We start from the raw sequence: 12,616 nt of genomic DNA on the forward strand, positions 1-12,616 counted from the left end.
TGCTTGATCTTTAATTAAACTTTGAGCTGGCCACCGAAAGATGTTTAGCCTAGTGATATTCTCCCAAATGAGAGGAAGTGAGGTCTTAGGTTCAAGCCCTATCCGTTGAGCTCACCTTGTCGCCTACAGAGCCACTCTTTAGCTTAAAGTCTATTGACTCATCTGGATGGCAGACAGCTCCTAAAAAATTCCTACCAGGGGAAGTAGTCAACCCTGGTAAGTGCCATTACATTTATATGGTTTCTCTGTTGCTAACGCTAGAATTGCCAGAGAGAATCCGAACTGTTGATTAACTGGTACTGGTTTGGACTATTTCTGAGATCCTTGCGATATGAACACTTCGCAAAGAACTTTTCGTTTTGGTGGTCTGCATTGAACTCTTCCTGACTTAGTTTTTGGATTTGATAAGAAAAAAGACTTTGTTTTTGGCTTCTTCCTGTGGCAAAATCCTGAATTTTTTTGGGGATATCACATGTGGCATGGAATTTGGGAACAGTTTGCTCAGGTGGGACTTGTGATTTGTGTTGTTACGTGGTTTAATTTGATCATAAGTTACAAAATCATCATAAATTAGTGATGTTCTTCTGCATTGTTCTAATTGCTAAGAACTGATTATTGTAATTCTGATTGCTCTCGTAGCAATTCCATGTTACTAGAACTGGACTTAACATAACTTTAATGCCACCAAATTTCTATAATTATATCCATACCGATACCGAAACACAATTTCAGCACATTTATCCTACCCTTGATGTTTTAGGGTGTGCTCTGCCCAGAAAAAGGAAAAAGACCAGCAGAAAGAATTTTCTCCTGTCCTAAAATCCGTGGGGTAGAGTAGAAAGTTTTTTATGAACCTCTAATCATGGTTATGAGTGCTTCCTACGGCAGGATCCTGCGAAGAAGAGGAGAAGGGAGAGCATTTTTTACATTACCTCATTGGATACCAAGACAGTTGCTTCATCATCTGAAGATAATTGGATTACTCCGCCTGCTCCTCCAACTGATCAAGGTGGGGCACCGGCACCGGGCCCGCCTAGCCGTCCAACTGATCGAGGTGTTGCATCGGTGTAGGGTTATCAAAACTTTAGATTCAAGTAAATACAATGACTGTCCACTTCAGACATCATAGATGAGTTATCCAAAAGGTGTTTTATGGCTATTCCAACACTCCGTCCAAGTAAATACAATGTTACCTAACAGCACTCTCTCCCCTCTCCAAGGAAAAGGTTTCTCTTAGAACCGCGGGCTTGCCACCGGCCCATCTACTTTTTTTGGGCCCTTGTTTTGATTAAGGTTTGGACTAAGGCCCCGTTTGTTTTTTGGGCTGCTGGTTGCACTCCGAAAAGCATTTTTTATGCTTTGCCAAACCAAGCCTACCAAGCTGTGCTATATTCATTATTCTCATCACAGTAATTAACCACGTCACTGGTTTATTGGTTTGGTTCGATCAAAAGTTCAAAACTATATTTGTTTTCTTTTTAAAAAAAATTAAAATAATATTATTTTGTAAAGAATTTAAAAACCAAATTAGATTTTATGCAAGTTGACTTATTGACTCAACTTGAGTTTTGATTTTTTTTAATGCCTATTTTTTTATACGGACCCGATTTTAAATTGATTTGATGAATTGGATTTAATGACTTGAAATTGTTAGAAATAATCATTATTGAGAAAAAATCAAATCATCCAAAATCTTTAAACTAATTCTTTGAAATTTTTTTAAGAAATGAAAGTGTTAAATATTTTTTAAAATAATTTTAGAGAAAATCATTCAAGGATTCCAAATTATCTGAAATAAAAAAAATAACAATTAATTTTTAGTTTTAAAAAATCATGGGGTAAAAAAGAAATTCAAATTATTTCATTCCGGGATTTTTCAAAATATAATTATTATAGTTCAGAAAATTAAAATATTAATTCCGGTTGATAATTTGTTTCAGAATTACTCGTACAACCACCCTAGCTTATGCTTTTCATCAGCAAATATATACTTGCAGAATTCACAATTTTATCCCGCTCGATTTCTTCTTCTTCTCCACCTCCTCTCAGCTTCCCCTCCATCCATCAAAAACAGATAAAATAATGTATCATCCGACCAGGGGCGGCGTTCGTGGCGGCCGAGATCGTAAGCTCTATCCTTCCCTATCTTTGGGGTTTCTTTACTTTGATTGGTTTTGGTTTTCAGCGTCAGATTAACGCTAGGGGGTGTTGTTGATGTGCAGAATTTAGCTGGGATGATGTCAAGGCCGATAAACACAGAGAGAATTATCTTGGTCACAGTATCAAAGCACCTGTTGGTAGATGGCAGAAAGGTAATATCTTATTCAATTTCTTCTGCTGAACAGCTCTTACTTGTTGCTCTTCTTGATGCATAGTGAAGGGTAAATGGGTTTATTGAGAATTCACTGTTTCCAGGGAAAAATAAAGGATTCTTATTTAACGGAATCTGTAGATGAAATTTTAGTGCATAAATGGGAAGTTGAAGTGAGATTATTTCGTTTGGGAAATTGAAGAGCTTAAATGTGATTAATAGTGCGACTTTGTTTTTCCAATGCAGCATGTTTTTTATGATTGGAATAATGTTGAACTGCTTTTGTCTTTGTTATTTAACGTTAAATAATGTCAACTAATGGATGATAGCAGCTATTCAAGCATGCGTGGTGCTGTAGATCGCTTGAGGTGTGTGGGGTTTCGGTCTTGAGATGGACATGGCTGTCTGCTTTTGGATACTTGTGTAATGCGGATCGCTTTTCTTTTCTTTTTTTTGTTTACGCTGTTTGGTGTTCAAATCCACTACTTTAAGTAGTGTTGTTGAGTCTTGAGAAAGATGTGGTGCTGTAATATGGATAGCAACGCAGAGCTTCTTTTTTATACTCTTTGATGTTCATAGTTGCTGCCTAATGGTCTCAGGGGTAAATGAACAAAAAGTATTTTCTAGGGATATAAATCTCAGCAGCTAACTGGTTGCTTGCAAAGTAGTTTTTGGCCTAAGTTATTCTGTTATCAAATATTTTATTTTGGATTATACAGCATTGTGCAGCCTTTTCTTCCCCTCATACGTTGATTCGTGGAGTATGGTGAAAGGATCTCTGCCTTGAGTAGTTAGTTGATTAGTTATGGTCAAAATAGTTTATTAGCTGATGTTCTCATTCTGTTTAGTTTTCAGAGTTCCAGACATTATCTTTTATCTATTGCTTGGAGATTTGAAAAATGCTATAATTAATTCTCAACCTTTTCTTTCCGTCATTGTCTTTACAGGAAAGGATTTACACTGGTATGCCAGGGATAAAAAATCCAGGAGTTCGAATGCAGATGCCTTAAAAGAAGAGATACAGAGAATCAAGGAAGAGGAAGAACAGGCCATGAGGGAGGCCCTTGGTTTTGCTCCAAAGCGCTCAAGCCGACCTCAAGGAAATCGTCTTGATAAACATGAGTATTCAGAACTTGTTAAGCGAGGTTCTACAGTAGAGGACTTGGGGGCTGGGCATGCAAAAGCAGCACGGGTTGATGGTCTTGGTTTCTCAAGGTAGTTAAATGATTAATGATATATGCATCATGTAGTTACTATTTCAACATGTGTGTGATTCAAACTGGTCCTATAGCATATTTGTGCATCAAGATTCAGTGATTTTTATTCTTTGTCCGAAGATGGTGCCATATCCTTGTATTGCATGAAATTTGTTATGCATCAAGATTCGGTGGCTTATGTTTTTGGTATGAAGATGGTGCCATATCCTCGTCTTGTGTGGAATTTCTAATCTCTGTGTATGTGTGGTGTTGGGGGGATTGGTCGAAAGGTGCTATTGTAGAAAGATATCAGGGGCAAGGCCTATGAGGAACTTGCTTGCTTGTGTTTATTCTAGTTGTTTGTTAGTTATTTTTTACTGGTGTACAGCATGGAGAGTAGATATTTTATTGTATAGAAACAGTGAGTGGTCGGTACACCTGTGAATTGTTCGCCCATGCTTGTGGTTAGGATACTGTAAGAATCACATGTTGTTTTATCTGTCTCTCCACTCCTGGGTGCACTAGAGGGCAGCAGCTGGACATGATACATATGCCTATACATGCAATAGTCTGTAGGTTTATTGAGGCTATTTTACCAGTAAGTAGCATGCTATTAAATTCCCTCTCCTTTTGGTTTGGTTTGAACCTCTTGCTGCAGGGCACCTCGGGCTTGGGAAGACCCAAGTACTCTTCCATCTATTGCCAAGGAGGCTCCACTTGAGCCAGTCAAGGTGGCTACGCGTGATCCATCAACAGGAAACTCTGAAGAAGATAGACCAGAGGAGGATGGAAGCAGCCGAAAGAAGAGGAGGCACGAGGAGAAGGAAAAGAAACATGAAAAGCATGATAGGCGCGAGAAGCACCATCCTCACGATCCTGACAACAGGAGGAAACGCCAGAAAGACAAGGAGAGGAGGAGACACGACTCTGACTCAAACTAAATATCCAATTCATCTGGATATTTTATCATTCTTAATAGTTCATGATAGAGATGGGGCAGTTTGTTACTTTTGACTTTAACATTTCTGAGGTTAACTTCATGTAAGATATCAAGTGATGTTATTGTGTTAGAGACGGGGCAATTTACTGCTTTCGAATAGGTCTCTCATACCCTAGAATTTCCTCTCTGAGCATGTCGATGCTTCACTTTATATCTCTGTTCTTCCCTGTGAAAATTTGGCACGCGGAAGTTATTTTCCAGTGGATCTGTATTTAGAAGATAGTTCTGAGATGCTGCTTCTTTAAGCAGACAACTTTATTTACTTTGAATAAAAAAGACAGAACTGGGGTTTCTTCAATCTCCTCCTCTACCTCGTAGCCAAAAACATCTGGATTTCCCCTGACATTTACGTGCATATTGAAATGGAAACAACTCAACACAAAGAAAAGAAGCAAGAGAGAGACCAAAAGCAAAGGCAGATACCAAATGGAAAGATCTCTTCATCTCTCTCTTTCTCAGTATTTTCCTCTATTAGTTTAACACCAGACCACAAGAGCTCTTCACTGATTCACTGTTCATGCTACGAGCCGGAACGTTGACTACCCGCAACCCCACAAGTTTCAGCAGCATCACCAACACAGCCAACGGTCATTTATAGCTGCCCTCCGCCTTCGCAAGGTGATAGATGGCTTTAATTAATCTCCACCCAAAACAATCAAGATTTTGATTAAGAAAGAAAAGACAAAGAAAAATCACTTTCTCACTTCTAGTTGTGCAAGTAGGTTTAAGAATATCACTAGCTTTTTAATTTTTATAATTTTTTTTTAAAAAAATTAAAATAATTTGATTATAGTCTTCAAAGAATTATAAGACAAGGTGGGTTCCCAAAAAAAAAAAAAAGTTGCCAAGGCTATAAACTTAAGCATAATATTGGTTCTCTCTTTTATTCAAACATGAGAAGTTTTTTTTAGCTACTCGTTTGCCCAAACCTATTTTTAAAAAGTCACCTTTTTTATATATTATTTTAGTGCATTCAAATTAATTTAATAATTTTTTATAAATAATATCTTTAGATTTGGAATTTATAAAATTAAGGAGAAAAAACATATATCTTTAATTACTATAATAGCCCTTAAGATTTAAACTTTTACATTTATGATTTAGGGTGTTTGAGAGTGTGATAACAATTATTTTTTAAAGTGTTTTTCGTTTGAAAATGTATTAAAATAATTTTTTATTTTTTAAAAATTATTTTTTATATCAGCACATTAAAATAATTTAAAAATAAAAATAAATTAATTTTAAACAAAAAAAAAAAAATTTGCTCAACCTCCAATTTGTAAAGGAATACTAAACTGGAGCTTATTATATAATTCATTATAACAAAAACATGTGAATTGATAACTTTTATAAAACATAACTCCTCGGTAACTTTTATTTGAATATGAGATTTTCATTTAAAAAAAAATAAATTCAATAAAAAAGAAAAGATTAACAAATGCATTTAAATAATACTTCATAACTATCCAAAAATAAAGTAAAAAAACTAGTGAAGAAAACTTAGTTTAGGCCTTAAAGGAAAACTGAGGGGATAAAATAAAAAGAATTTCAACATGGCAAAGAAAACCTTAGTCTATATATCCAAACAGCAATACACCGAACGAGAAAAAAAAATAAAAAATATCTCATACTTTCTGTCTCTCTCCCTGTCTCTCTCCATCATCATAACAGGGAACCAAAAGTGTATCTCTGTTTCATTGATTTATTGGTATTACCCCATCAAAGATCATTTCTTTTTTGCTCTTTTGGTTGGTTACTTTTAGAGAGAGAGAGAGAGTTGGTGGAAGGCAGGAAAGCAAGGAGAAACCATGGTGGCTGCAAATAGAGAAATGGCTGCATATTGCTTTGATACTCTTGTTGCTCACTACAACTCTGAGGATGCTCCTCCTCCTGCTTTCGACGAGGGCCAACAGTAATCTCTACTTCACTCTCTTCGTCAATCTATACATACACGTATATGTTTACGCGCATGCATTTAAAGTGGGTTCTTGAATTTCGATTGTTCTGTGGCTGCTAGTTTACTTTTGAGTGTTTTTTTTTAGAATCAAATAGGGCCTTTTTTTTTGGGGATCGAATTGAGTGGAAAAGCTGCTTGATTGCGTGGAATTCTGTTTGTGCTTTGCAGGTTTAATTGGGTTTTATTTTTATTTATGTTTTCTGGATTCGTTAATACCACAAAGTTTCGATTTTTGAGTAGTTATCTGTTTTTTTTCCACTGTACTTGCCATGGATGATGCTGTGCATGCGTATCTTTTAATGATTTGTTCATTAAATCTTGCATTATTTCGTTTTTTCATTATTTTTTCCATTAATCACCTTACAAAAGTGCTGTATTTTAAGAAATCATGGTTCTAAGTCCCAAAGGAAAAAATGTTAGATCTTTTTATTGTGAAATGCAGAGCCAAATTTTAAGTTTGCTTAAATTTCTTTGTTTATGCTCTGGGAAACAGTGAAAGAGAGCGACTTTTTTCTTTTCCAAAATTCTACATTTCACTTAGCTAGCCGTATCAAATTGTTTTATTTAGTGGAGTTCAGTTAAACATGTTTTTGTCAGAATGCCATCTTTGCTCCTTTGCATTGTTATGTTTTATCTCTACAGTTTTTTGGTGACAGCAACTTATGTTGTTTTTAACCTGTTGTGTGAAATCTTGGTCTCTTGACAATTATTTACCGTGAAGATTGAGTTGTCAAGTCAGCAATTTGCTGAATTGCATGGATTGGGTGAATATTGACAGCTCAGATTTTGAGATTCGTTGATTTTCATGTTGTGTTGACAGCTTGAACAATCTCTCAGCTGTGCCATTATTGCTTAACGATAGCATGTCATGGTTTCTCTGAATACTTGGCACTTCTTTGTGAGGTTCCATAGAAGTGTTGATTTTTTAATAAGTTTTTACTTGATGGAAATTCAGTGTTAGATGATATTTAACAAGTTCATACATGTTGGGAATGCTGTCTTAGATGATTTTTGAGAAAATTTTGTAATTGTTGAGAGGTGGAATTAAAGTGATAATGTGCTGTGTAGAAGTATTTGCTGTCAGTTATGCACACTAGAACTGATCATATTTGACATGGTGGTATTCCGGTTTCAGCCCATTGTTCGTCACTTGGAAGAAAGCTGTCAATGGAGGTGAGCCTTGTTTACGTGGATGCATTGGAACTTTGGAAGCTCAATACATAATTACTGGATTCCGGGACTATGCTTTAACAAGGTATTGCTGTGTTTTATATCCAAATTAGGTAGTTGTCATATATATTTCTGTTGAATTATGGATCTCTCTCCCCCTTCATGTAAAAAAAGCATATACCCTTCCAGGCCCATACCCACTCTGTTCCTTTTACAAAACATCTAGCCCTGCTTATCCTTTGAGTTGCCATTGCTAGGAATTGCTTATATCACATTCTAGTCCTAGAGCATGTGAAAATGGATTTGGATTCATGTAGAGAGGAAAAAAATCTTAATTGTTTACTGTCAGGTGTCAAGAAGTCAATGATTGCTCCCATGCCTCCCCACCCCAAAGAAAAAACTTAGGAGATGCTTCAACCATTTAAATACATTTCTATAGAGTTTGGTCCTGCAACCTTGCTTTTTATTTATTTAAACTTATGAAATGGTTTACCACAGATGCATTCTCTTGCTATATCTAATTCTCCTTCTTATGCTGTTCCCCATGGTGTGACTCTGGTCTGTTATGGAATATTAATGAGGCTACCTACTTTCGTTTTTACTTTCTTGCAGTGCTTTGAGGGACCGCAGATTCCCTCCCATACAAGCTAAAGAATTGCCTACTCTGGAATGCACAGTTTCCATTCTGACTGATTATGAAACTGCCAACCACTATCTTGATTGGGAGGTGTGTGCTTTAACTTGCTTGAGTTTTTGGAACACTGGGGTTAGGATACTTTCTAATATCTAAATTACCAAGTTTTATTGTGGATAGTATAGTACTCAGTCATGTTTTCCATTTCATATAGTCTGACAAAAAAACTCTTCACACCGTGCTGTGCTTTAACATGCCGAACCTTAATGTTTTGTTAACAGGTATCTCCCATAGATTTAAAAAATTAGAAGACAAACTAAACAAAAAGCTTGCCACCTGCTAAATTTCAGTTATAACTTCATAATGGCCTGCTCCGTCATTGATTACCAAAAATGCCATTTCCCTTAAATAAGATTTCAAAGATACATTTCTGTGATGACTCTTGTTTAAATTTTTATCAAGAATTTCACAAAAAGAATCTAAATTGTAGATGTTGACCTTGAAAGTTGTAGTGAAAAGAAGCTCTCCATGTACCTACTTTTGAGTGCACTCATGTTTGGATGCTCAGAAGACACATCGTGGCACAACTCCTCAAGCCATGGGTAGGATTGATAAGCTGTGTTGCTGGTGCAATGCTTGATTATTCAAATGAATTTTAACCTGGAATGAATGGAAACTCGTCAAAGTTTCTCTGTGCAAATGCTTTCAAGTTGTACACTTAACAGAATCCGGTGACCCTCTTCAATTTTCTTGCCTTTCCAACTTATTTTGTGATTCTGACTTGCAGGTTGGGAAGCATGGTTTGGTTATTGAGTTTACTGACCCTAATAACAATGCAAGACGAAGTGCCACTTATTTGCCTGAAGTGGCTGCCCATGAAGGTAAAGTGGTTGTTTACTGCATGCCGGTTAACTTGATTGAGTTGTTTTTTGTTATCCGAGAGAAGTGGACAACGCAATCAGAGAAAGAGAACGGGGAAGGGGAAGGGGATGCGTATTCCTGATATTTATGGTGACCCTAGCCAATTGTGTTCTTATTTAATTCTGGTAGATTGGCCAAGACATACAGATTGAGTTATTTACTCTGATTTTGTTTTTACTAGAATGGGAGATTTTTCTTATTTAATTCGCTATAAAGCCTCACGCGACCCGCACATGTAAGCTTTCTGTGTCAAACACCTGCTTATAATTTTGGCTTTTTGGTTTCAGGTTGGACGAGAGAGGAGGCAATTGACTCGCTGATGCGCAAAGCAGGCTTCAGTGGCCACATTACAGACATCCTTCGGAAGTCTATACGAGTGACTCGTTACCAAAGCACATTATTTACCTTGACCTATAGTGATTATGTCTCATATGTCAGGGAAACCAGGGGTGCAGCTCCGTCTATTAATGGGGTGAAGCACGTCAACCATTGATTCATCCAACAAGCTTGGTTAAAAAGAAAACGTTTGTTTGGCATGAAGAAAAAAAATTCAAAATCAGACTATTGGGGTGGAATAAATCTGTTTTTGTTCCACCAAAATTCCTTCAGTAACTGTTATGAATTGTCCTTCTCTTTCTTCAAATTCATATGATTTTGAAGAAACAAAGAAGCAATAAACACACATTATGGTGATGAACTCAATCTCCGTGGCTCATCACACGACTTTCACAGTTCGGCAGCTTCTCTGATAAGGCTGTACAGAACTTAAATTTATCCCAGTGGACGTTCATTTACCATGCAATTCTTCGTAATTTCATCTTTGGCTTACATGCAGCAGGTAGGATCAATGGAATGGCATTTGGCATCGGAATTAAAAGAAAGAAAATGAATACAGGATGCTGTTAGGTGTATTTGTAGCTATGCATTACTCGTATGATTTACATGTGGTGAAATTTGAGCGTTGACTTTTACCTAATGCTGGAAAAAGAAAAAAAAAAAGGTTTTACTCTTGTTTCTTTGATAGATCATAAAACGCGGTTTTACTTTTGGATTTTGGATACACGCAAATTTAAAAATAAATCAAGAAAAGATGGCCATTGTCACTTCTGGGAAACAATCCACGTTACTTCCTCATCTTGCAACGCGACAAGGAGAAAACTGATCTCGAGGCCGAGAGTCAGCCTCGAGGGTTTCCGGCCAACGTTTACCATCTTTTTTTCTTTCTTCTTTGTCTGATAAGATCAAGTCGTCTCCATTTAACAATATCCAGATCTCATTACCATGAATCGCTTATCTCTAGCCACCTTTCGGAATGTCAGAAACTCAAGTGGTCTTCGGAGAATTTGAATGGAAACAGAAGTACACCTCGATCGAATAACATTGAAATTTGGATTAAAAAAAAGGACCAAAGGGTTTGCATCTGATTATCCACTTGCATATTATTAATTAGTTAACTATATTTGACTTGCGAGGACGAAGTCGCTATGTATTTTCCATGAAGAATGATGGGGAGTGTAATAAATTTATTGCAGACTATTTTCTTTTGAAGAATATCTTTCTTGATCAGTTTTGACCCACTTTATAGAAAGTGATAGGCTAGCGCGTGATAATTGCCATTTAAGCTATAAGAAGACTTTGAAATTTATTTTTATCTCCATGGTGATTAAGGGTATATTATATGTCACGTTTCATCCATCGAGATTAATAATTTCCTTCTTAATCAAGTATCTAAGTATATGTACAGCCTCTGAGAAAAATTAGTAATTAATGAACAATATTTTGTTTTTCCATATTGTTGGATGAAATATATATATATATATATATATATATATATATATATATATATATGACCAATATATCTATAAGTATATGCATGATAGTTTATCATTATTTTTTATATTTTTATTCTAAATTAAGGATCATCTACAATCACATCAAATGGTATTAAAATCACAGGAGATAATATAAAAGTCGTGGACCAGAACAACAAAATTAAGAAGAAACTGTAATCAATGGCTGCACTTGACAGCTAGGTACCAAATATTTTATTTATAACTACAAGCAGTGGATATCCGAAGGCTCCCTTTCAGACCACCAGAAAGCTAGCTAGTCTTCTACGTACGTACGACTTAGAACTATTTGCACCAAATTAAGATTTAGCCATCATCATTCACGTATTTATTGAAAAGGAGGCTAGATTTTTTGAGACCCACCTTCCAAGATAGGCATGCAGTGGTGTCATGAGGATTTGGAGTTCAGTGATGAAGTCCAGTGATGAAGCCCACAATGTCCAGGAGCACCAGCAGGGGTAGGAATGGAAGTGCAGCCATTAGGGCTAGAGGGTGCAACTGGACGGTTGCTCTGGGGCAGATACACCTTGTGTGTACCAGATGCTGGCATCATGCTGCTCGTCCTTGCAAATGCAAGAGTAGGAAAACTACTTAAAATGAGGGCCAAAAGGATGAATTCTTGCATAGATCGAGGAAGGATTTAAGTAGAATGAATTGCGCTTGTAACTTCCACTAGAATTTCATGATAATGCGCACGCAAGCTTTCTTCCCTGTGAAGAAAAGAATTTTTGAGAAACCATAATATTTAATTAGCATCCACCACGCTTCATCTTCCTAAGTATTTTCAATTCGACATTACCCTATAACTGTAAAATAATTTTAATATGCAGAGCATGTAAATACATTGGAAAATTAATACAATACATACTTCCCTGCCATGATTAATTAAATATTAAAGTAATTATAAAAAATTCTCTATATTATTAAAAATAAAAAGTCTTTTAATTTATATAAAAACCTTAAACTTACTTTATGCGGATAGAAAATATGGAATTTTTATTAAAAAAATAAAATTAGACTAGGAGCCCTTTATATATAGTTTAATTTCTGTATATATCTTCATGTGCTCACTACTAAAATTCAATGAACTCTAAATCTTAATTATCACTTAATTTAAAATTTATATTAGATAAACTTTATTTGTCATTTAATTTAATTTAAAATTTATATGAGATATAGTTCACTTTAAAGATATTTTCTACCGAAAATTAAAACCCCAATGATCTCATAATATTTAACCTTGAGGATTCCATCTTGAGACCACAATAATTTTTTTTGTCATGATCAGTTAATCTAAATTAAGACTAAATTTACGTATTTTGTAAAATATTCCCATTTAGTTATTATTATGGAATACAAGAGATGAAAATATATATATAGTCTTGACAAAGAGTATGTGTTCTTTTTTTTGTCTTTTTATTAAAAAAAATAAACATTTACTCTAAAATTATCTCATAAATATATTTATTTTAAATCTCTTTATGTCCCTTCAATCAAGCATGTATTTTATATTTGTTTCTTTCATATATATGTAAACTCAATTTAATTGTTATATATATAATTGACAAGTTTGATCA

At 35.4% G+C, this 12,616-nt stretch overlaps 2 protein-coding genes across 2 annotated transcripts; both read left to right on the plus strand.

Moving 5' to 3' along the window:
• The first annotated feature begins 1,961 nt into the window (after positions 1-1,961).
• On the plus strand, positions 1,962-4,805 carry LOC18109808 (uncharacterized). Its single transcript, XM_006388033.3, has 4 exons — positions 1,962-2,125; positions 2,223-2,312; positions 3,259-3,526; positions 4,166-4,805. The coding sequence occupies exons 1-4, from the start codon at positions 2,083-2,085 to the stop codon at positions 4,446-4,448; spliced, it is 684 nt and encodes a 227-aa protein (XP_006388095.1). The 5' UTR covers positions 1,962-2,082; the 3' UTR covers positions 4,449-4,805.
• Positions 4,806-6,097: 1,292 nt separating this feature from the next.
• Positions 6,098-9,983, plus strand: LOC18109807 (uncharacterized protein At2g38710). Its single transcript, XM_024606462.2, has 5 exons — positions 6,098-6,419; positions 7,600-7,719; positions 8,247-8,361; positions 9,056-9,149; positions 9,477-9,983. The coding sequence occupies exons 1-5, from the start codon at positions 6,316-6,318 to the stop codon at positions 9,680-9,682; spliced, it is 639 nt and encodes a 212-aa protein (XP_024462230.1). The 5' UTR covers positions 6,098-6,315; the 3' UTR covers positions 9,683-9,983.
• The last annotated feature ends 2,633 nt before the right edge of the window (positions 9,984-12,616 follow it).

Source organism: Populus trichocarpa, chromosome 8 (genome assembly GCF_000002775.5).
Source record: "Populus trichocarpa isolate Nisqually-1 chromosome 8, P.trichocarpa_v4.1, whole genome shotgun sequence".
NCBI lineage: Eukaryota > Viridiplantae > Streptophyta > Magnoliopsida > Malpighiales > Salicaceae > Populus > Populus trichocarpa.

Coding starts and splice junctions, on each gene's coding strand:
- LOC18109807 (XM_024606462.2), top strand. CDS start 6,316: ATGGTGGCTGCAAATAGAGAAATGGCTGCATATTGCTTTGATACTCTT. Junction 6,420..7,599: donor GCTTTCGACGAGGGCCAACA/GTAATCTCTACT, acceptor TTCCGGTTTCAG/CCCATTGTTCGTCACTTGGA. Junction 8,362..9,055: donor ACCACTATCTTGATTGGGAG/GTGTGTGCTTTA, acceptor TCTGACTTGCAG/GTTGGGAAGCATGGTTTGGT.
- LOC18109808 (XM_006388033.3), top strand. CDS start 2,083: ATGTATCATCCGACCAGGGGCGGCGTTCGTGGCGGCCGAGATC. Junction 2,126..2,222: donor CGTTCGTGGCGGCCGAGATC/GTAAGCTCTATC, acceptor GTTGATGTGCAG/AATTTAGCTGGGATGATGTC. Junction 3,527..4,165: donor GATGGTCTTGGTTTCTCAAG/GTAGTTAAATGA, acceptor CTCTTGCTGCAG/GGCACCTCGGGCTTGGGAAG.